Source organism: Olea europaea, unplaced genomic scaffold (assembly GCF_002742605.1).
Source record: "Olea europaea var. sylvestris unplaced genomic scaffold, O_europaea_v1 scaffold732, whole genome shotgun sequence".
Taxonomy (NCBI): domain Eukaryota; kingdom Viridiplantae; phylum Streptophyta; class Magnoliopsida; order Lamiales; family Oleaceae; genus Olea; species Olea europaea.
Genome location: NW_019265723.1, coordinates 503,611 through 528,839, shown reverse-complemented (window position 1 = coordinate 528,839; position 25,229 = coordinate 503,611). Strand labels below are relative to the sequence as shown.

General features: G+C 34.5%; 2 protein-coding genes across 12 annotated transcripts; both read right to left on the bottom strand.

Moving 5' to 3' along the window:
- Positions 1–358: 358 nt before the first annotated feature.
- On the bottom strand, positions 359–9,632 carry LOC111390948. 10 transcript variants are annotated; one of them, XR_002702032.1, is made up of 8 exons: positions 9,392–9,632; positions 8,648–8,751; positions 7,844–7,995; positions 7,596–7,705; positions 7,416–7,501; positions 5,616–5,720; positions 5,310–5,506; positions 359–837 (listed from the first exon to the last, which is right to left on the bottom strand). XR_002702032.1 is itself a non-coding variant. In XM_023016075.1 (7 exons), exons 1-7 carry the CDS (start codon positions 9,419–9,421, stop codon positions 5,362–5,364), a joined length of 732 nt encoding a protein of 243 aa, XP_022871843.1. In that variant the 5' UTR covers positions 9,422–9,632; the 3' UTR covers positions 5,053–5,361. The 10 variants fall into 10 exon arrangements, 8 of the variants coding, with proteins under 8 accessions (XP_022871843.1, XP_022871845.1, XP_022871844.1 ...); XR_002702033.1 differs by having other exon boundaries at positions 359–805; XM_023016075.1 differs by lacking the exon at positions 359–837 and having other exon boundaries at positions 5,053–5,506.
- A 2,008-nt stretch (positions 9,633–11,640) lies between these two features.
- LOC111390946 lies at positions 11,641–24,392 on the bottom strand. 2 transcript variants are annotated; one of them, XM_023016072.1, is made up of 16 exons: positions 23,918–24,389; positions 22,090–22,817; positions 19,949–21,298; positions 19,400–19,708; positions 19,231–19,302; positions 18,918–18,998; positions 18,732–18,766; positions 18,521–18,608; positions 18,292–18,444; positions 17,676–17,867; positions 17,253–17,332; positions 17,066–17,138; positions 16,881–16,982; positions 15,980–16,085; positions 12,982–13,069; positions 11,641–12,061 (listed from the first exon to the last, which is right to left on the bottom strand). In XM_023016072.1, the coding sequence occupies exons 1-16, from the start codon at positions 24,285–24,287 to the stop codon at positions 11,875–11,877; spliced, it is 4,014 nt and encodes a 1,337-aa protein (XP_022871840.1). In that variant the 5' UTR covers positions 24,288–24,389; the 3' UTR covers positions 11,641–11,874. The 2 variants fall into 2 exon arrangements, with proteins under 2 accessions (XP_022871840.1, XP_022871841.1); XM_023016073.1 differs by lacking the exons at positions 11,641–12,061; positions 12,982–13,069 and adding an exon at positions 13,394–14,193 and having other exon boundaries at positions 23,918–24,392.
- Between the last annotated feature and the right edge of the window lie 837 nt (positions 24,393–25,229).

Here is a 25,229-nt window from a genome sequence, read left to right as displayed (position 1 = left end):
ATTGTCCCTCCAATAAATGTAGCCCCAACAGTACAGGGACTACGTGACCTTTCAAAAGTAACAGAAATCATTTGACATGGCGAACCGAGCACAACTGCATTGCTGCATGTTGGTTGTGGCACATTTGCCACTGCAGCAGATGACCCCTATTAAGAGGAAAATTAAGGTGTTGGAGATTTCAACCAAACCCAAAAATGTTCAAGAATAACATTTTCAATTTTGTCGAAATTAAAGAAAATTTTGAGCAAGGGTTAGGCTTCCATGGAAAACATTACACGTTAGGGGCATTTTGAAGGCACAATTTAAATGAATATATGTAGACCGGACGATTAAGAAAAAACAATTACCATTACTGATGTAGTCATCGATATGAACACTGGATGTCAAATATTAAAACCTAAAGAAAATACAATATCAGGATACTCCACAAAATTCAGATTAATGTCAACTGTTCGGAAGAACCACACTTCATGGTTGTGCACAGCAAATAATTCAATTCATAAGAAACCTGTAGCCAATATATCTAATTTTCTGTTCTATTTATTAACACGTCCAAATAAGCCTATCATCCCCTTGAATATGCACCCACAACAGCCAAAACAAGAAGCATGAGAAGCTTTTCCCCTAAATCTATAGAAGAGGTCTACTTGTCCAAGTATTATGGTCGACTAAATATCATTGATATGCAATATTCTTGCATTTTCGTTAAGCTTTATTCCTTGGTAACAATAACAAACCAAGCCTTCCTCCTAGTAAACCCGGGCTTGTCTACATGAATCTTTTATCTCCTCCGTTCTATCCACCTCTACATGTACAGAAATTTCCAAAATCAAATCTCTGCAATTAAAAATAGGACACATTAACATCACTACAAGTGACTGCTGCAGAACAATTTTTCATAGCAAAGTACAATTAAATTTCATTTGAGTGAAGCTTTCCGATAATGCATATCCCTAATTCTACCATGTTCAAGTTTAGTTCAGTGTCTGCAAGGTAGCGGAACACCAAAAAAAAATTTTAGGCACCAGAAAAAAGCTAGCCTACTTTTCACACTGACATCATCAAAGCAGAGCCAGCAACAAATCCAAGATCCATGCATGATCTTTGTTTGTCAAATTTCTTCTAATTATATTTTCTTCAGTTCAGCTTTGATCTTGCTAATTTTACTGGGTAATGCTCAATGCAGATGATTAAAAATGATTGTCAGTGAATTAACAATACTCGAGGGAAAAAAGTAGTCAGCTAGACAATCAAGAAAGTAAACGAGTCTTGACAGACACAAACAATATCTTCCAGTATATAATCATTTAAAAAATTAAGAAAAGCTAGAAACACAAGCTTAAGATATTCTATCTCAACTTATTTATCTTTATTAACAAGTAAAGCTATGGAGCACCCAGGGAGGCAACATGCATGCCATTGAGCAAATAATTTACCCCTGGATAAATTATGTCATGTTTTCCTGAATTCAGTCAAAAAATGGAAGTCTCTAGAGTTCAGAAAAATGCAACAAGAAAAAGGAAAAAAAGAGCCTTTGGCACTTATGCTGATTGTGGAACCTCTTCAAATCCTCTCCTATTTTTCTTATTTCATAGCATCCAGAAGACACGTAATATGGCGAATTCTGAGATTTCTGTCCCTTTTCTCCTGCTTCATGCAAGGAGAACTTAGTAGAAAATTTTATCTTTGTACATGGCATTACCATACACCCACAATATCCCACTGATGCAACAACCATAGGTATCTAGCCACCCTACATTGCAGTGAGTGAATCATGCCGTCTATGTCTATCTTGCACAACAAGAATATGAGTGATTAAAAAATCATTTTCCTTAGATTATCACCAGTTGAACACTCGAACATATCCTCACAGTACAACTTTTCAAGAGAAGAAAACAATCTTCAGAGGAACTGTTGATAAATGACTTTTTCCAACGCAAAGTTCAGCTAATCTTTCCAAATAGTGAAACAATTAGACAGAGAACAAACGAAATCCTAGAAGCTATCTGACCAAAGAACCCAAGTTTGATCTCGAGGGCTCCACAATATACAATCTTGCAATGCAAGTCACCTATCAATATGGCCTCAACAAACAGCTCCAAGAGAGGAAGGAAAGCATCGTCAACTGGCTATAGTCTCTTCTACGTCCTATAAAATCAACCAGCTATATTGTTTTCAGTAGTAAAGTAAATAATTTTACAGTGAAGCTGTCAAATCTGAGTACAATCCCATTCACTTTAGACAATCTGGACTTAATATGCACTGCCTTTGGCACTTATGCTGATTGTGGAACCTCTTCAAATCCTCTCCTATTTTTCTTATTTCATAGCATCCAGAAGACACGTAATATGGCGAATTCTGAGATTTCTGTCCCTTTTCTCCTGCTTCATGCAAGGAGAACTTAGTAGAAAATTTTATCTTTGTACATGGCATTACCATACACCCACAATATCCCACTGATGCAACAACCATAGGTATCTAGCCACCCTACATTGCAGTGAGTGAATCATGCCGTCTATGTCTATCTTGCACAACAAGAATATGAGTGATTAAAAAATCATTTTCCTTAGATTATCACCGGTTGAACACTTGAACATATCCTCACAGTACAACTTTTCAAGAGAAGAAAACAATCTTCAGAGGAACTGTTGATAAATGACTTTTTCCAATGCAAAGTTCAGCTAATCTTTCCAAATAGTGAAACAATTAGACAGAGAACAAACGAAATCCTAGAAGCTATCTGACCAAAGAACCCAAGTTTGATCTCGAGGGCTCCACAATATACAATCTTGCAATGCAAGTCACCTATCAATATGGCCTCAACAAACAGCTCCAAGAGAGGAAGGAAAGCATCGTCAACTGGCTATAGTCTCTTCTACGTCCTATAAAATCAACCAGCTATATTGTTTTCAGTAGTAAAGTAAATAATTTTACAGTGAAGCTGTCAAATCTGAGTACAATCCCATTCACTTTAGACAATCTGGACTTAATATGCACTCGCACTCACATTTTTTTTGATTTTTTTGTCAAGCCCACCAGTAACTTCCTTCCCATCATAGAATGTAACAGAATTGTCCCTGTAGTTTCTTATCGATTATTATCCAACTATGATAACTTTGAATAAAATAATTGTCCTGAAGGTCACACAAACCCCAAATAAAGCAGTCTTAAAACCCATCTCAAGCAATACCATCAGTTACTGCACTGTGAATGTCAAGCTTGTTGCCCAACATCTAAATATCTAAGAAGATAACTTTTTGTACAATCACTTGAAAGAAATACTTGGTCATACTAGTTGACTTCAATAAGTTATGAAAGATTGACTTCAGTGACTGTTGCTACACTAAATGTTATTTCTGGCTCTTGAATCAACAATGGCATAGCAAGAACCATCCATCCGTGTAAAATGGATCCTCATCTTTAAAACATGCTCCTTTACTGATATCTCGAAATTCTAGGGTAGATAAACAGGCACAAAATACCAGAACTTTTTTCTGATTTTCTATAATATATGTACTGTTTTCAATGATTTGGACTTTAGTGATTTTACAACCATGTTAGGAGATCATTTCTAATAATATTAATATAGTGAACGGAAGAAAATTTCAAGATTTTATGTTATATTTTATAGAAATTGATTCAACGGTTCTACAAAATTTAACCTATTAGATCGTCAGTTGAACCAGCAACCCTACGACCTGTGTGTCATACCTGTCTTTCGCGGGCTTGAGGCGAACTTCAGAATTTGGGCTCATAAGTTGTAGCAAGCAATCCACTTTTTCATTTATAAAAGTTTTACGAAACTAAATTTGTTAACTTAAAATCAACAATAAAGTAACAAATAAAATGAAATAATCAAAATTTTTATACGACAATCAAATAACAATATAAAAAATGTTCTAAACGATCACTTAAATACAACTCGTCTTGCAGATTTTGAGGCAAAAATATCAATTAATTTTGTGTAGTCAATTTGTTCAACCATTTCTTTTTCAATGGATAGCATGGCCAATCCATTTAATTTTTGCTTTAACATAGTTGACCGAAGATAAATTTTAATCAATTTCAATTTGGAGAAACTTCTTTCTGCTGATGCAACTTTAATGATAAAGTGAGCAAAATCTTGTAAGCAATGCAAGCATTTGGAAAACAACCATTCATTTTCTTTAAGTAATTTAGCACATCAATTGCTCTTTTTCTTTCTTTAGGCAAATAGCACTTCAAAACTGTCAATTCCGTACACAAGTCATCACCAATAATGTCTGAATGTCCATTATATTTCAAATACTGCTTAAGATTCTCACAAGATTTCCATAAACTACCAACATCCATTTTGTTTAATCTCTCCACATGACAATAAATTTATTTCCTCCACTTCTCTACATCTCCCATTCATTTGATTTGCGCCCTACGGGATCTACTTTCCACACCCTGTGTGACCACAACTGAGACAAACATTCAAATGAGCCTCGCTATCACATGGTATCCAAAATGGAGGAATATTCATGTAGGACTAGTTGGGGATCTATCAACTATAATTTCAAAATTTTACTTCTAATATGGCAGCATAAAATGAGAAATTTCAGTTTTCATTAATTTTATGGCTGAGATGACTGGGAAAAGGTGGGTTTAAGATACACAACTGAAGGTTTGGAGCTTCAGGAGGAAAAGGATAAAAAAGGGGAGAAAAAAGAAAAGAAAAAGGAAGGTTCAATAGGTTGTTCTAGGTGTTGTGTTAAACAATACCCTAGAAGATAACCATTCAATTAGTGAGGTTTCACAATGTCAAAGGGATTAGGAAAAGTTCAGGCATCTCAAAAAGAGTTAGGGTTGAAAACACATGATGCGATCCACATGGAATCAAAAGCTCTGAAATGTTTTAAGTATACTAAACAACTAAACTGAAGAATGGCACAAGTAATTCTTAGAGTTCGATCCCTACCATCCGACTAGGATGGACTTCAAGCCATATATAAGTGGAGGAAAACAAAAAATAAGGAATACCAAGCAAAAGCTTCTCTGACATTCCAAAAAGTTCACCAATTCACACAATTTTTAGGACAACAATAATATATCATTAACTGTGAAATATCTAGAAAGTACACCAATGCTGGACTTAAGAAGACAGTAACAACTATATCATAATAAACACTATGAACGGTACAAAATTTGCCGGGAAAACTGCAAGAAATTGTACAAGGAAAATACTTGTATGCATAACATTACAAGTGAAAAGGCATATTGCAAGATGAGGCCGCCAGCAAGTGAAGAAAGATTCAATGATAATTTTCAGCAGAAAAAAAAATTACTTTTAAGTCATGCGTCTTGAGAATGCAGGCATATGCAAATCAGCAGCAAACTTCATGTATGTTCTTTTCGCTTCTTCTTCTTCAACTTCTTAATTCTATCAGCCTTTTTCAAGGGAGGGATATCCCTACTGGCCATTAATTTGTCATCTGCAGTCTTTTGCTCCTTCTCATCCCTATCTTTCCTCTTCCTAGTGGTACTGCAACAACAATTTAAATAATAGAAAACTTTCAGTTGAACATCATATAAATATGCTTATTGACAGATATACTTCATATTACTGAGTTGACTACAATTTAGATCGTGACCTGTCAGCTTGAGACCATTCTTCCAAATTTGTATCTAACCATCGCGCGCATCCCGTATTGGCAGTAACCAAAGAACCAGAAATGTGGAGTATCTCTTCATCAAAGCTATAAGGACACGGAACATGATTGAATTTAACAAAAGCAGCATAACACAATGAACAACTTTCCAACACAACTTTTGTAAATCTTGTTATTGTATTCTACAAAGTAGTCCTAGGATTGAACAAAATAAACCTACTGAATACAGGTGCTGAGAATTCTACAAGCAATGCACTTTTAAAATCTAAAAATCACTCTTAACCTATATTTCTTAGAAAATGCTCCTTGAACGCTACAATTTACAATCTCAGCATATATCTACTAACATGGATGATGTAGCAGCATAAGACGGAAAATACTTCAATGAAAAGACTAAGGTCCAAGTCAATTAAAAGCTCGTGTGCATATGCTTGATATTTTATGCACGAGCATTTACAGTTTCATGGTAATACGTATTATGGAAGCATGGTATAACACACATTATACATGTGTGTAGCATTTACTAGAGCCGTAGTTGGAGAAGAAAAATTTTATGGAGAAGGAATAAGATACAAAAAATGTTAAACTCTGGTAGAAAAATGAATTAAAATCTCAGCACATAAGTGAGAGAATAAGGACTAGAAGTGAGAGAGAGAGAGAGAGAGAGAGAGAGAGAGAGAGAGAGAGAGAGAGAGAGAGAGAGAGAGACGACTTTTCACACATTTTGTCCTCACAGATCATAGTGAATCAAGCATAAAATGCAGACAAAGAAGATCCACAACTTCATCATGAGCAATTCCACTGGAAATGTACAGCAACATTAGCCCATTAAGGAGGTTGACGCAGCTAAATGGCTCTCCGAAAACCACAGCCCTCATTCTGAAGACAGTCACTGTGATTAAAATTAGGTATTTCGATGTGATCTTGGTTGTACTAAACTTTTTAGAACTCCATAAATAATATGAAGTGAATTTTTATTAAACCTATTCCGTCATATATGTTCAAAAACAATTTAAGATTTTTCATTAGTGGGTTCCTTTCTTCTAAATCTAAATAAAATAGCCCCTAAAAGATTTAATTCCAATGTATATTCCTTTCCTAAAACATACAATAGCTCTATGAGTTATCATCCTTCTCAGCTTGGTTAAGTGTCCATCAGATTTGGAATTTTAAAACCCTGCTGTCATTTAATGCTTAATTACTCTTTCAATAACTCATCCGATCATATCTATCAATAATGAGTATAACTCACAATGTAGATTATCCCACAACCCAAACAAGACACAAATGAGTGGGAAAGTGAGACATTTTTAATGATCACTAATATCAGAAAGTCTTAGGTGTAATGAATACTATACGGCTAATAAAGTGGAAACAATTGCAATGCTGAATGAATGAATGAACTGCAAATTTTATGGGAAAAAACTATCAAAGATACATTTCATTCAAAATAAATTTATACCATATATTGAAGTGCATATACATATAGCAAGCCTGCCAAATTTTTCATACCCATCAACTACAGAAAAGTAAACACTGTCCTTTGCAAAAAATATATGGTTTACCAAATTTCAACATATTATGATATCCAAACCTGGATTAACTCTGTGCAAAAATATAGAATGCAACTGATGAAAAATAACAAACTATATTCAGTTCGGTTCACTAACTAAAACCATTAGTGGTCTTTTCTTAAATGGAAAACAGGTATCATATATGGAAAATCGCATCCATTAGACTCTAAAGCCTCATTTCGGACAAAGAACCTAGCAGATATTTCACCTCTTCACTAAAAATCGTATTATAGTTCCAACTTTGATCTTGTGTTTCTTGTGATGTCGGCTAACAAACACTTCCTTTCCATGTTTCTGCAGCAAAATGAAAATACATAAAAACTCAATAATACTGCATTATCCCAAACACTATGCTAGCTAATACAGGATCGGCAAAGAAGAGACTTACAACTTTACACTTGAATTCATCACGAATGTCTTCATCTGATATAACAGCAGACGAAAAACCAAGAATCACAGCATGAATCGACTGTCTACCAATTTTAACTACCTCTCCTTCTGTGAAAAGTGACAAGTGAAAAGAAGAGAGTATCAACAAACTCATCCAATTTACATAGTCCTCATTTCATTGAAATTATTTCACCTTCTATCAAAATATTCAAAATTTACACTAGCATGAAACGATAGGGAAACTACCTAAAAGCATATTAGGCTTGGGACTAAAAAGCAACAATTTTGCTTTTAACCTCACACCAAGATACGGATGAATTCCGGGAAGAATCTTTGCCAAATTACTTCGTACATTCGGATCATATGCCAATACAACGCCATCAAAAGTCTCATTGTATCTATAAGGACAACAAACGAATTCAAAGAAACAAAACCCTCAGATTCAAATATTAATACAAAAGGTAACAAATACAGAAATCAGTTTATAGTACCTTATATCCAAAAGCATTAATTTTTACATTCTAAAGGAACTCGAATGTTGTTGAGTTTGGGCACAAAGAAATTATTTTATTATACAGACAGAGCACTGGAATTTATATTATTGGACAATATAATAAGAAGCTCAAGCAAGCACCTAAAGTTCACCCACTCTCGCAGCACTGTACTCTCTGAATTGTATCACACCGCCCACTGACAAGACAAGCAGAAAACTCATATATATGGGCGGCAGATGTTGGTTAATCAGCCATGGCAATGAAGAAAGCATTGCCTTCAAAGACTCTAGACTATTCCCTCCAAGTTGGCTAAGAAAAAGGACCTCACTACATGCAAAATCAAGGTATACACAATGGAAAACGCAATATCCACGTGGCACTCTTACCATTTGCCCACTTTTCCATCCAATTTTTGTCCCACCACGTCGGTAACAGCTTATGTATCGTTTTTACAAACAAGTAGCAAAATCCAAGAATAAGAATCCAGAAATCGGAAAACAAATAACAAAAGAGAAACAATCTCGTGCATAGGAGAAAGGGTTACTTGAAAAATTACGTGAAGAGTAGAGAGCTTAGCTCACGGAGGATAGCATCGTTGACGCATTTGGCCATGGATGGGTGGAGATACACCACCAAGTTTGCTTCACATTCTTTCAATCCCTCCATAGAAATAATTAATTGTACAAAAACAAATATAAGATGTTAGGGTTTTAGCATTTGGGAGATGAAACGTTAAAACCATCAAAAACCCTAACTTGCCTATGATGGACATCTAAACCTATCTATTTTTTGTTGTTTTTTTGAAACTTGCACACGATTATAGAAGTCCACAATTCCATATTAATTATTTTCAGAATAAGTTACAGGGTTGAAGAGTTCAGCACTGATGCATTGTTTTGGCTGTTGAATTGTGTTTGATTAATTGACTTCTATGTCACCACTGTTTCCCAAATACTTAGACAACGAAAGCCAAGACACTGACTTGTCTTATTTTATCAAATATTCTATAATCAAAGATTCAAAATTAGCTCCTTTCTTATGCAGAAAACTAGGTTCATTAAATTCAAATGACCAGGCACCAATCCCCCAAGGTAAAAAAGTGGATTCTAAAATAAAGTAAGTTGCTTCAATTTCTCAAAATTCATGTCGTATTACCTAAAGAAAAAGTTAATTGCTTTATTTGATTTCCTTTACATTGTTTTCGTCAACAGATTTCCCTTCAAATTAAAGCAGTGAGCTTTTGACTTTTATGAATGCCAAATCACCAATATACCCAAAAAAAGTGAAAATTATTATGTACCTGAATTTGACCGTGAAATTGGATTACCATCTGAGAACAAGACTTCCAGACCTATCCGATCCTATCCGGTAACTTTTTCCGGACACTAATCTGACGGGCACCTTTCAATCTCGGAAACCCCCAAAATCTCCTCCCACCTGGAAGTAAAAAATAAAATGAAGCTATCAATTTGCTCAAGGCTCAAGCCGTCTGTGGTCTGCCTAGGTTTTGATTTCTCCTTGGCTGTTGCTGAGCAATTGAATCGAAGGAGATTAGTAGGTTTTTAAACAAATAAATAATAATAATAATAATAATAATTGACATGCAATGTCTTTTTCTTTTTCTATTTTATATTAAAAGTAGCATTATTTTTTATTAAAATTAACATAAAATGTCACTTTTTCTATTATGAAAGTTTAATTCACATTTCACACAATGCAAAATAATTAACATCTAAAAGAAATTCATATAAACAAATTGAAAGTTTAGCAAAAATTTATTATTCTAATAGAAATTGATTGTGTCATATTTAATTAAAAAGTGGTACAACAATCTATGTATCTTTGCATACATGTCACTTTTTAAAGAAAGTCTCATACTAGCTATGTCATTTGAATTCTTTTTGAATCAATCAAAGAAATGCACATAAGGTCTTTGTGAAAATCTAAATATTAATATGAATTCGAACTTTATTTTATATTAAAAAGTGACATAATATAATACTTTATTTGTCTTTCATATGAATTTATATGCTAAAATTTGAAAGTGACACACTATGTCATTTTTTAAAAAAAGTTTCCCGTTATTTCATTTATATTCTTTTTGCTGATATGAATAAAATTAATGTTATCATGTGTTACGAAGGTAGGTGTTACTTTTTTGACAATGTTCACAGTTGAAAGGTATCATTTCATGTTTTGATTATGTTATTTCACTGTTGAATACAACTACTATAATTTTTTTTAGTATTTTTCATTGTTATCATTTGTATGCAATACAATCAATAAAATAACTAGTTTATTCTTATTTGTCACATAAACCAAATTAGACAACAAAATTTTGAAGTTCAAAGTATATGCATATTATTTTTTCTTTCAATTCCCATATTGTGTTACCTCTTTTGACTTATTTAAAGGCTATGTTTCTTTACTTATCGGATGAGATTTTTGTTATCTTTTCGAAGAATTCACAACAAATTTTAAAATACATGTTTCAAACTTAAAATCGATAAACGAAAATTCATAATGACAAGTTGAAAATGACCACAAGAAATGAACTTAATAATCATGGTGTAAACTTCATAAATTTTTACGCTAATTTCAATAAGGAAAATAATAGTGTATTTGATCCTATTTTTGGACCAAAATGCATTTGGAAATAATATTTTGTTGGATAATGTATAATTAAAAAAAAAAGGAAAAAATTGAATTTGCATGTAAAATTATTTCATAAAATAATGTGTGGTTGAAAATGAATTTTTAAAAATATAGAGACCAAACATAAGCAGAAAAAAAATATGATTTTACATTCAATAATTCATGCAAAATAGTTTTCCACATCTAAACATCGTCTATAACATATATACCATGTTCACATAACAAGCTTCTAACAAATTTTTGAATCGCTCAAAATGAATAATCGTAGAGTAAAATACATCAAACGAAAAATTTTAAATAATAAAAATTCTAAGTTAAAAATTTTCAGAAGTGAAAAAAATCTAAAAGTGGAGAAGAGGTTTGTCCACCCGTGTTTTGGATGAATTTGAGTGCATTAGGAGCATAATTAAGGTGATTACAGACACAATTAGTTATAAATGTATTATTCTAATTATTTCCTCGACTAAAGTAGTGGGACCAATGCCCTAAATTTGACATTGAATTGGGCCCAACATAAAATATACCACTTGGACATTGGAAAGGCTATAGAACATGGAACCTTTGGGAACTGTTCTCTTCGTGTTTCAATTTGATAATTTTGAATTTTAAATTCATTTTGAATTTTGCGTTTTGAATACCTGTTTTGAAATTGTTAAAAATGCGTTCTTTTGCCATTTTGAAAAGCTATTTCTCAAATGGAACAATTTCTCGCGTTTTCAATTTTTTAAAGTTTTCTTTACAATTTTTTTTTCGTTTTCGAAAACGGGAAAGAGAACGCATTTTCACCATTTTGAAAAATCGAAAATAAAAAACGGCCCGAAAACAGCAAATAGAACACACCCTTAATGATTGATGACAAGATTTTGAGGTTCAAAAGTTTTCAATTACCCTCTATTTATCGAAATTTAAAAATATTAATTATTCAGAATGAGAAATTTTAATTATTTCAAAACCAATGCACCTAAGAAATAGTTGTCCCACGAAAAATAGTATTGGATAACCTTGCTAGTGTATCAAAGTTATTTTCATTTTTCATCTCCTTCAAAAAGCTAGGTGAAGATGGCATTATGAACATGTTCTTTATCGAACCACAACAGCTATTTCTCTAATGGGGTTCTGCCGAAAAATTTACACACTTGAAGCTTGAAGCACCTTGGCAACACACTTGCATAGCCGGAAAATCCTCATATACCCAGCACTTACCTTCCTCGCTGCATCTCTAATTTCAGCTAATGCTGGTTCAGACGACGAATATTGAGGCCAGTCAGTTGGAGCTGCCAAATCTGATGGAAGGACCTCTGAAGGGTATATGCCTCTGCAAAAATACCATACGAGTGAGTATTACAAACTTACAATTAAACATAAATCCGTGCAATGCAGAAATATATTTCAACCAAACCTAAGCCCATGTTTGAAGACTATTATTTGAAAACTCTTTTTTCTATATACTCATTCCCAACCACACATTCACGCAATTAAATATTCAATATCTAAACTACAAATTTTTTTGTACTTTTTAACCACGCATTCTCCTAAAAATCACTATTCAAAACAATGTTCTTCCCAATAATGGCCATCAAACATGGGCTAAATTATCCCCATCAAGCATAAGGAAATTGCCTTCTCCAGCTTTGGTGTTATTTTTAAGAGGCTTAATAAGTACTTATGATTATAGTGAATGTAAATAAGTATGCCACTGGTGCTATATGGCTGGAAAAAAAAAAAATGCTATCGACTTCAGCACACAAGATCATTGTGCTTAATGTCAATCTAAGAGATGAAGGCAACAATCAATTGGTTAAAACGTGACAGCTTGACCCCCTCCATCTCCAGCAACCTTAGTAATCAACATACAGCCCTTTACACCCTACTTTAATACATGCTTTCATGTATCTCTAAAGAACATTTAATTTATCGAGTTATTTAGCCCTTGTTTGGGCTCCATGACACCAAAAACACATTTTTTCAAAGCTCATTTACAACCACATTCTTCAATAAAACAATATTGCATGTACACCCAAAACTTTTCTTTACTTTTTAACCACACATTCTCCAAAAATTACTATTCCAATACACACTTTTCCCAAAGCCTCATTAAAATGAAGCCCAAACAAGGGCTTATATTTCTGGGAACGAGTGGCTGAAGAGGGGAAATTAATTAGCTGGTGTACAAAAACTGGCACTTCCCAACAGAAAAATGAAAATAAGGAAGAAAAGTTCAGGAATAGGACGAACCGCTTCAAACAAGACAAGTCAAGCGTCAAGGTCACCTTTCTCCCGCTAATGAACTTAAAGAAACAAAGCTGTAGATGAAGCTGCTCAACTGCAAGTTAAAAGACACACGGTTCATATAGAAACATGCTTTTTTAAAGCTAAAAGCAGTTGACCGCTCATAAGCAAAGTGAATTTGATCAAAAGATGCACAAGAAATAAGAACATTCATTTTGATGGAAAAAGAAATTTTCTCCACATTATCCTGATTCTTAAAATTGGAAAGGGAAGAAGCAGGGATGGCAATTACCAAACTATCTTTGACGAGTTAAGAGAAAAAATAATAATAATAATAAAAATAATTTTATACTCACAAAAGATGCATAGGTTCAAGACCTAGTTGAGACTGAGAGACACTCATTAAAATAAAAACAATTAGTACTCCCTCCCTCCACAATTGAATGCCATCATTACCATGTGGGGCATTTCCATGGAGCGACTCGTTTGTAAAAAATTACCTAACACCCATAAGCACGGTCTAAACTTGGTGCTCAGGTTACACTCACCAATTACCATGTAGAATGAAGAAGCAATAAAGAAAAGTAAATTGGCAGCTAGCACGGATCATAATGTCCAACTCACAATTATAAACATAAGAATACAAACTGTAAATACGGAACGCTAAAAATACTCACAGTTTTGTGCCTAAAACTCTCTGCCTTCAGACCAAGACAGAATTGTGGATGAAGGGATTAATTTACAATTGAACAAAAATCCAAATCATGATATGTTTGATTTGAATATAAAAATGTTTGTTACTTATTATATTGATTAGAGGGCCAAATTGAAAAATTACTAACCACTATTTGGCTGTGCTGAAGAAAGCCTGCGACCTAATAAGGCTATGTGATCAACTATAACTATGAAAGAAGTTCTGCTTTTTTTGTGTTGAATGCTCTGCTCAAAATGCTCTTCTGATGGCGTGGATGTCCGTTGTTGTTCTAGTCAGCAGTGTTTTATGTGCAAGGAAGCATGGGAGATTTTCACTCTTATTTCATTGCAAAGTTACTTCAAACATATGATTCTTGTTTTGTCGTTTTCTGGGATAAGCTGGGTTCTGCCTTTTAATGTGAAGACATAACCACTGTTGGCTTCACAAGGTTTGTTTGGAGAAATAAAGGAGAGAAATTGAAAAGAAAAACAGTAACCCCAATGCACAAGTAGACAGACGATTTTCTGCAAAAACCGTACAAGATGAGATTTTAATTTTTATGAATCATCTTAGATGTATTTGCTAAGTTATGAAATGCAAAATACCAACAAGCATATGATACCATTTCAAAACTCAGTAAACATAATTGTGCTTGCCGGAGTACCAACAGAACATGGCCTCAGTAGATAAATAATACCTAAATATGTGCACGTATCAATAATTTGTTAAGTAAACAAAATCCTTTTGGCACGATAATGTTCCAATTGATTGAGACAAACAGAACATGGTGGAGAACAATATCTTCTCAATAGCTGCTTTTGTCGAGGAGGATATGTACATTGCTCAAAAGTCTTAATAAAAAGTGACTGGAGCAATGCAAGGCTTAAACAGAAGAATTTCAAAAGTACTATGAACTCCACCAGGAACTTTAGAGACATCTTACCACATAGTTAGAAATAAACAAGAAAATGTTAATTGAGGGCATGTGGTAATCTTGGCGATGCAGATACTTTGGTCAATACAAAAATAGTACTATTTTTGTTTGTTCCTTCTTTAGTTACGATTAGTAGATATATTAGTTAGGCTATAAAGTCCCATTCAAGTTGGCATTTTAGAAGTCTCTTGGGTACTTAATCTAGGATATCTTACAACCTTTAAAAATGATGCAACCTTCAATCTAAAGAAATTATGGGATCCTTAATTCTGTGCACCTTTGCAATTACTCTCAAAATTCTTCAATGTAATAGCATAATAGAAGACTTAAGATTCTAAGGCTGCTTCTATTTACAATGCAATGTTTGAGTTTACAAAAGGAGATCCTTTCAGAAGTTATGGGTATTCTAGGCTTATAAAGATTAAAAAGAATGGATAATGTAAAGTATTTAGTGCTTGAGATTAGAAGAGAAGTAAAAGAAAATGAGAAGATAACTTCTTCGATATCCTAAGCAAAGGTTATGTATTGATGAAAATCAAAGAGAAGGAAGAAGATAAGCAGGAATCACGTGTAGATACAGTCATCCCACTGTTGGGGCTCCATGCACAACATAAAAGACACTTTAAAGGCTCTGGAATTTTAAAAGCTGGGATCCATTAGTTAAAGAAACACTATAATTAAAGAATTTATGGTTTAAACTCCACATGAGGAAACCACGTTAAATTGTTAACTATCAATGTGAATCCTGTATACCGCCTAAGATCCCCAAAAATACAACTTGGCACCTAACTAAGAATCCGTCAAAACATATCCTAGAAGTTCAAGCAATTCTCAAAAATAATAGAAATAGCCTAGACTAATAAAATGAAAGTAATATATCTTAGCCAACTTGTAAACAAGCTCAAAAATAAATCTAGACTGATGAAGAAATGTGAAAAATGAATGAATTAAGACTAAAAGCATGTTTGGGAGTTGTTTATAATTGGTTTGTATTATAAATAAATAAAAATAAGTGATCATAAGTTGGTAGTACTTGTGGATCCCATGAAATTTGTTCATAAAAAGTGGTTTGATCAATTATAAACACTTTATTAATATTAGCCAAATATCATGTAAATTGGCATAGCATGAGCTAACTTCAAAACCATAAACTTCACCTATCTTTTGATTTTCTATGCTTGTTAAAGGAAAAGTCCATGAGGAAAATTTAATTAGAATGGAGAGCCCAATCTTGAAGAAAATAACACTATTGAAAAGGCACCATAATTCAGAAGATGAGGCAGATGCCATCACTAACACAGTCAAGAATCAACCTGTCAATTATGTTAAACATCATACTTGAAGCTAAATGATAGTTACAAGGAGAACGAAATTACCAGATGGGCAATAAAAGCTTGACTGATTCAAACTGGGGAGCTCCAACTTTGCTAGTTGCACCTCCTCAAGCACATCCAACAAAGTTCCCAGGAGGGAGCTGGTTACCTACATAATCAATGAGAAAGAGAGAACAATATTATTGTTGGAGACGAATTATATGCTTGTTTGGTTGTGCCTTTAAGTGATTACACAGTGTGAGTTCTATGGAATGTATAGAAAATAAGTGGGTAGTGAGTTGTGGATCGTACAAAATGTATGGATAAAAAGTATGTTTGATCGGCTTAAATTATAGTTTAAACTTTGACAAACATGATCTATACCGGATTTTAAAAATTAATGTTGTAGGTCCTCATTAAATGCACTGTAGGTCAACTTTAAGGTCATTCAACATGAGAAATATGTTTCTCATTAGATACTGCACAAGAAATCATAAGCAATAGTAAGTGAGGCCAAGGCCAAGGTCAAAGTCAAGTGGCAACCAGGCTTACATATCAGAAAATTAAACCAAGTTTTCATTCATGCAGCACATGAAAAGATAAGATCCAATGGACTTGGGATTCAGATCAGAATTTTGAAAACTTCGACTGTTTACAGAGCCTACACATTGAGAAGGATTCAGAATCTTCTAAGGCATAAATTGGTTACAGTTGACAGTTATTCATTACAAATATATTGAACTTAAATGATTTGATATCCAAGTTAGTTAGAAACGCCAAAAGCATAAAGTGGTCAACAAAAGAGAGAGAAAAGATCCTTCGAATGCCAGAAGTAGATTTTAATAAATAATATCTTTTTTACAGAAAAGGGAATTCAGACTTTATCTTCATTGTCCTTCTTGAAAGCACACACGTATGCACATGTGCCTCGCAGAGAAGTAGACACAGGATAGATATAACTTACTTGTGTTTCTGTTACCAGAGTTCTAACACCCACATATTTTCTTCTGATGTCAGCATCTAACACAAATGCAAAAGCACTGCAAGCATCCATATTTGGGAAATTCTGATGAGCAGAAAACACAACACATTAAGTCATAATCAGCAAGAAGAGAGATAAAATCAATTCCTTGATAATGACAGCATCACCTTTATGATGTTCCCATCATTCAACTTGAATGAAATTGCTATGGTTGATGCAGGACCCACGTTAACCTTTAGGCTGCATTGATCACAAGTGAAAATATTTGAGGCCAATTGTAAGAGGAAAAATGTTATTTTTGATAATGGCAACCAGAATAAATAAGAATGAAAATGAAATTTCTTTCGTAGAAACCTTTGTGTGGCGAAATCAAGGTAATTGAGAATAATATTCTGCTGACCATTCATACTTTCCACATTAAGTACCATCCAAATCTGGAGAAAGAGCAGGTGGGATATTTCAGTAACACAAGATATGGCATGAAAAATTACTCTCTTCTTTTGGTAGGGAGGCGACTTATTTTGTAGAGGCTGGAGTCAATCCATGTAGTACTAATCCACCATTCACCTAATCTTCAAAAACTCACTTTAGACCCCTATCTCGTATAGGTTTACTTCTAATATTTACAGGCCAATTAATCATACTGTTGATTACGTCTCACCCCACCCCCAAAAGAGAAGAAGAAGAACACAGATGCCTAAAAAGAAAGAATAACAAAGTAATGGGATTTGGGCCTTGTAATGAGAATAACAGTTAAACATGGCAAGAATGAGACACCTGCATATACAGACGAATGAACCTGCCACAAGCCCTCTTTATCAAACGTTCATTAACTAACGCAATGGTGTCGCCACAGCTTGGTTCGCCTTTGAGCTTGCAAGAAACATGAAAAGTTTTGTTTAAGTTTGTAATCTTTCTCTCTGAAGCTTCTAAAGCCTGCCTCATTGTAGTCAATTTGTCATGTATACCCTGGCATTACAAAAATGATACACGTTATATAGAAGACCAGCTCCTCAAATTTTCTAGACAAAACTCATGACATGCTATAATTTTAAAACAGAACAGAATGAGCCAATGAGGACAAAACTATATGCATAGCCACATACATACTGATAAAACTAGGTAGTCAAGGGTTGAAATCACCTAAGCTGGTCCCTCCACCCTCCCACCCCAGGAAGATGGGGGCACTTGGATGTAGTAGTATTTGTCCCTCATCGAAGAGAAAATGTAATAAGGTATACCCAGGAGCAATTTACATAAGTAAAAATTTCCTAACAATTTCTGATAGACAATAGCAAACAATATGCAGAAATACTTTAAACTTATATCCACTTCACCAGTCACTAAAATACAAGTGCAAAACTACAGATATGCAGCTTAACTTGTCCTATACCTCATCTTTGTTTTCTGAATCAATAGAAAATAAATGACGAGAAACAGCATCAGCTTTGATATTAGCAGCACGCGTCTTCAGTAACCTTGACAAAGAACTCATCTTTAACATTTGCAACTCCTGAGTCCTAGAGCTCAAAATTTGTAAATTTTTCTGCATGTAAAATGTAAATTGATTGGTTATAAACAACGAGGGCATAAAGAAAAAATGAAACAACAGAAAATAGTACCAACAGTCGCTCCCTCTTCACATTCTTCAGCTGTAACTTTGCCTTTTCGAGCACAATCTGTTGCAACAATAGTCTTGTTTCACCTAATCTGCACCAAGATTTTATCCAAAATTAGCAAACTCAGGCCTTTGAAGCAGATTTAAAAGAACCACTATGCAGGCACCAAAGAACCTGCATCAATTTCGGTCACTGTGACTGAATAAGTACTTACCTTTCATGCTTAAGGTTATGAAGGTTAGATGTTTCCTGAAGAAAGAATATAGAGATCAATGTTGGTGTCAGGAACAAGTTAATTAAGCTAGACACTTGAACAGGTTAGGAAGGAAAAATTTAATATCATAATTGCATAATTCTTCTTCCTACTAATGCCACATATTATCCTCGTGAGCTAGCAGACCTTAGGCAAGATTTCACTGTGAAGCAATTCATATGTTTTTGACCTCTGCAGGTGTAGCAAAATATCTTCCAGGACATCAATCTGCAGTACAAAAGATAATCTTTAGCAAGTGTGAATGACCATGGTGAAGAAACAGGAAAAACTAAACTTCTGTGACTGCATACTCAAAAGTTAGTCTAAAATGTGAAGACTATCCTCCTGTGGCATCTCTCTTTATTTATTTATTTTTTATTTTTTTTTTCTGAAACATATAAAGCCACGAGGACAGCACTTTTTTATTGGATAAGTTAAATCAAGATAAAGTGAGGCGTACCGCCTTCGAATTAAGCTCCTTGGTCAACTGAGAAATCAATTGTTTAATATCCTCCGAGTATTTTGAATAAATCTGCAAGGTAAAACTTAGAGCTTGATGAGACAGAAAGTGCTAGATTGCAACCTAGGCAGGCCCAGCTAGATAAATAACATGGCAATATAAATAGCACCTGAAGCACAGTAGTCGATTGCTTCCATTCATGACCAATCATGACTGCTCCTCTGCTACCATCATTAGGATATTCCAATGTTCGTGGATCATAACACCCACCTTTCTTACGTTCAGGACTCCTCTGCATTGCAGTTATTCCATTTCCATGTAATTCTATATTTTTGCTCATATGTGCAGAAAAGTTTTGCGGTCTGTTGTCCAGCTGATTGGACTTGGAATATAGTATATCGGAGGAATGTTTATTGTCTATCTGTTTCCTCGAGGGGCTGTGTGCAAGGAACTCTACCAGATTCTGATGCGATCTATTCTGAGCACCAGAATTAAAGCCAGAATTAGTATTTAAAATCAGTCTCATACAAACGTGATTAGAATGGACCAAACAGATAGAGGACACAGGTAGGTTTCTCTCTTCGAGATCTCAGATATCCTTAATAATGAACAGGACCGGGCCTCATTACGTATATCACAATGCACAAAAATTTACATAATTAGAGATACTAACAGAAGTGAGAAATACATGTCAATGAAATTACTCAGAAAAACTGACCCGAAATCTTGGCTCATTTGAATTCCTGCCGGCAGAAGGAGAAACAGAGCCATAGGAAACATCTATGAATTCAGACCTGGAGATGTCCTTACCAGATTGAAGACCTCCATCCAGCATTACAGAATGCATAATTTGCACTTGTTCATGTTTAACAGGAGTAATATAGTTGTCAAGTGTTTCATAAACTTCCTTCTTAGCATGAAGATTTTCTCTGTCACCACTTGTTTTCACTTCAATTAACTTTTGGAATCCCCTGACTTCAATAATAGGTGAGCTCAACTCTTCTATCCTCTCCATGGATAAAGAATCCATATCAGCCGATGGAGTTGAGAGATTAGCATCAATAACACTTCCCTTAAGAGATGATTCTTGGACGTGGTCAAAGTCTTGAAGTTGGGGGAACTGATTCTGCAGCTCTAAATCTTTATACTGGCCACCTTGATTTGCCGGAGAAGTTGGCAACTTATTTTCCAGCCTTTTTTCAAGAGAAGTAGCATACTTACGAGGAGGGACAATTGCTTTCACTACTTTATCTGAAGTGTTCTTGGCCAATGAGGATTCAGTTGTGGATGTAATTAGTGCATTATCACTGGTAAGGTTTGATGTTATAAAATCTTGCTCTTTTTTCTTTCCAGACCCAGTGAACTGAGAGGGTGAAGCCGCATTGCCCTTGTATTCTTTTGATTGATCTGCATGAAGAATTGTGGCATGCATATCATTTGAATAATTTCCACTCTTTATAATGGCCAAAGATTCTTCCAAATGGTTTTCCCTGAAATTATGATTTGGGCTCTCAAACTTGTTACCGATGATGCTGAAAGGTCTTTTTTTTCCTTTCAAACTTGAGATCTTCTCTCCGTTAACTGAGTCTTCAACATGTTTAATTTTGAAATCTTCATGTTCGTTCTCCTTAAAAGTATCAAAAGGAGGGGATTTTGAAAAATCCAGTAACTTGATATATGATTTGTCAATTTCAGTACTGAAGGAAGAAGAAAAGGTAGATTTCTCAAGTAATTCAAGTTTAGAAATGCTTTTCTTAATGGATAAATCACTCTCAAGACGTTTTATGTTTTCACTGCTCAGAAACGAATGATGTTCCTGTAAAGGAGTCCCCAATCTCAAATGTTTAGATGTTGAAGGATTGCTCAGCAATGTTTGTCTCCGTTTAGCAGGCAAAGATGTAGATCCTAACATTGGAGATTCGGACTCATTATGTGAATGCTGATTAAACTGGCTCCATTTGTTATTAGGTTCTGATAGGCCATCACCAGTAATTACCATAGATGCATCAGGCCTCCAAATTTCGTGAGTGTCTTTAACAGACTCCACGAAATTGTCCTGTGAATTACACTATAAAAGAAAGAAGATAAACAAGTTAGTGGAGTGGATGAAACTCTCTATCTAGTTTATTTAACCTTCAGACCTACACAACCCTCTCAAAGGTTTTCTTGAAAGACTATACATAAAATAATCCAACAACAAACCAGCTGTTTGATAGAAAGCAATTACCGTGACCACGTTTATAGTTACAGAAATCTAAAAACAGCCTATGCTGGTACAAAATGATGTATGTCAGTAAAACAACTGAATAAGTATTAGATAAACAGCAGATGCATATTTAACAGGTATAAACTATGCACAAATTGACAACTGAGACTGGCCATGGACAAATAAACCAGATGGTGGTGTGTGGTGTAGAAACAAATTCAGTTTGACTCTTTGTTGTTCAGAAATTGTTATAATACTGCAAAAATATGTAACTAACTTCGCCTTCATAACAAATTAGTAGAAAGTTATGTCACGCATACAACAAAATATATGAGAAATATCGATATAATGTCAGGTTCTATACTAGAAAAATCTAATCCAAATATATGGTACTCTATATAAATTTAAGTTTGACAAATACCCTGAAGTAAACTTCAAGACTGAGATTTCAGAAAGATGAAAAAGAAAAATGGAGATGATGCTCCATATAAAAAATGATGAAGCACAAGGAGAGAAAAAAACTAATATTGCAGCATAGAAGCATTTCAAACAAGTGACTTCGAAGTTATCAAATGCACCACACATTCAGAGCATCAATTTGACAATATAAATGTAGGGTAAAAAATTATAGTAGCATGAATGAGTATTCTTACTTTACTCAACTGATTGAGCGACCTATTTTGGTTATCCTCAGAGATGTCAAAAGCTGCAGCATTGCTAGGATTAAATGCAAAATCTTGAGTGCGATGACAAACAGGAAAGGTTCCAGTACCACGATTTGCCTCCTTAAATTTGCCATGTACATCAGAATCTTCTTTACACAGCAAATCATGAGGAACGATTGGGCAAATTTCTTGCTTTGCAAACTCACTTAAATCCATAAGCCTATCCCCATCGTATGATGATACAGAGAGCCTACTTTTCATCATCCCCGGTGATTGTGAGACATTAATATCATCGGAGCCACCAACAACAAGCAAATTTTTTCTGCTTTCTGCTAAAAGTGCATCCAATCCTGGAGACAATTTCTCATAGTTATACTTGTTGGGGTTTTCACCAACAAGACTCATATCATTTGAATCACGACTTCCACTAACATTTGTGGCAGGAATGGAGGATTCGGAAATCGGCTTCTTAACTAAAGTCAATTTCATGAAACTTCCTACATTCTCATTCGTTGGAGTTTTCTCTTCAAAGGAGAGATTAACACCTGTTGGGGTCTTGAAGTCTACCCCAGATTCTGATCTAGCAAGACTACGAAAATGCATGGAAAATGCAGTTGAATCCATTGTAACATCATGATTATCATCTGAGGCTGCAGAGTCAGACAACCGGCCAGGCCTTATGAAACTGGCTGATACAGGCCCAAAGAAATTATCTTCTGAGCAACATTAAGGGAAAAAGTTAGTACTTTATCAATTCAGAAAACAAAATAAAGAAATGAAGAATGTTTGCTATTGTGATGAAGGAATTTGCACAACATCATCCTCAGTCCGAACATAACCATAATGAATGAAAAGCAAAATAGAAACTTTGGGCATTTATTAGTAAGATGATTAGTCATGCATAACTTGTAACGGGCAAGCAAAATAGATTTCTCCTTTTGGTCTGATGCAACAGTTCCACTAGCTTAAACCTCATATTTTGCCAATTATGTCTATCCAGCACAAAATTTAGAGATTTAGCTAGTGTGAATGAACTGATTAGATGTTAAGTGACGTGTATATGGTATATGAAAGGTAAATGTTATGTTTTAAGTGTGTGTAAATAAAATATGAAACTATATGCATTACCATATCAAGTAGGAGAATAAGTTAATGTTAGATGATATGCAAAAATTCTACAAAAGATCCGTCAGTAATTGCTAAATGTGTAGTAATCCCTCTTTACAATGTTCTAGAAGCGACAAAAAGATAAAATCACCAAAGGGACCTAGCTCTTTAATCTATCAGCACTCTACTGTAAATAATGATTGCTGAGGCCCTTGAGAGCATTCTGTGAGATCATGATTATGTTACAGCAGAGGAAGACGTTCTTTGTGATCAAAACATAGAAGTAGCTGCTTCTTTAAAAGAGCTAAAGCAATTGCATAGTAAATTTTGTAGAATTTTTGGCTCAAAATCTCCTATCAGAAACTAGGAGAATAACACTACTCGTTAATGCATTGAAAGGCTCTCGTCCATCCGTTGGACATGAGAGTATCACACATTCCCCATTTGGAGCAACGGACAGTAAATTTTGCAAATTAGACTTAAGAATACGTTAACTGTTATTCATTGAACCATTGAAATATCTAATTCCCTCAAAAGCTGTAAAGAGTTAATTAAGACAAACGTTAAACATGAAAACTATGCTGGAAGGCCTAGACGAGCCTCATGCTTGATAAGAAACATTAAAAAAGCAGCATCAAATAAGTAGCTGGGAAGGGAAAACATTTTTAAAAACACAAATACATTCCATAAACAAACCGAAGACACTTGCCATCATTGGAGGTGGCGGAACCAATGGTGCTACCAGGAGAAGGCGACTCCATTGGACGCAAAAATGAACTCCGCATAACCATCTCTTCATCATTATCATCATCATCACCTCCTCCGAAATCCTTTGGTTCCTTCAATTGTCCATCAAACCCTAAGTCATTACCCAAGTTGTCACCAGGATTTGCAGTGTTCGTTCGAGGGGTTTCGTTATACTCATCGTCACGGTCGAAAAAGTGAACCGACGTCATCTCTGCAAAACTCACTCGCCTGGACCGCTTCTTCTGCAGAGCCATGGTGGTGCCGCCATCGCCACCACCTTCAGAACTCTCGTTCAGCCGGTTGTTTTTGGCGTCGCTGGTGGTCGGATCCATAAAAATTTTGAGGAAATTTTTTCCCTTCGCAAGGAATTTTTTTGTTGGTGAACTGAAAAAATAATAATAATAATAGAAAATGAAATTGAGAGGGAAACGAAGAGTGGAATGAATTTGGGGCTCCGCTGGAGGGAAAGCAGATGTTTAGTCCGTATTTTTCAAAAGTGTAGTTCAGCCTCTGAAGTTTGAAGAATTTGCATATGGGCCCCTCAAAAATAGTAGCGCGATCCCTAACCTTTCATGAGATGTGCATTTGGATCCATCTACAAGTGGAGGAATCATAGTCCTTCTTTGAGACTCATTCTTTTGGAAAAATTCATTTTTAATAGTATTTTGACATCATTTCAATCACACATTATTTAATAAAATAATATTACACGTAAATTCAAAAAATTTCCTTATTTTTTAACCACACATTTCATATCAATACACTATTCAAAAATTCATTCTTCCCTAAAAAATGGGGCTCAAACAAGGACATATATCCCAACAATATATTTCATTGACAACTGAGGTCCTCTCAGACAATGTTCGTGCAAGTTGTCAATTCAATCAATTTAAGTCCCTCTTTAGTTCTCATTAAAATTATAATTCATTTGTTCTCTATTCTTGTTAACTATACATTATTCGATAAAATAATATTATACATACTTCCAAAATCTTTTTTTTATTTTTTAACCACATATTCTTTAAAAAAAAACATCGTTCCAACCATTAAAATTTCAAACAGCTAAGTTTCGATTTTCTTAACTTAAAATTCAATTCAAATGTTGAAAACAGTGATGATTTTATAGTTGTAAAATTCCTTTACTTGAGCTGAAGTGGCAAGGTGACAGGCGCGCACTTTCCCCAAATCAAAAGGATAAGGAGTAGGTACATCTAGTTGTGAATATGAATTCTAGTGTCATTTAGAAGATGTAAGTTGTTGTGTTTCTTAAAGGT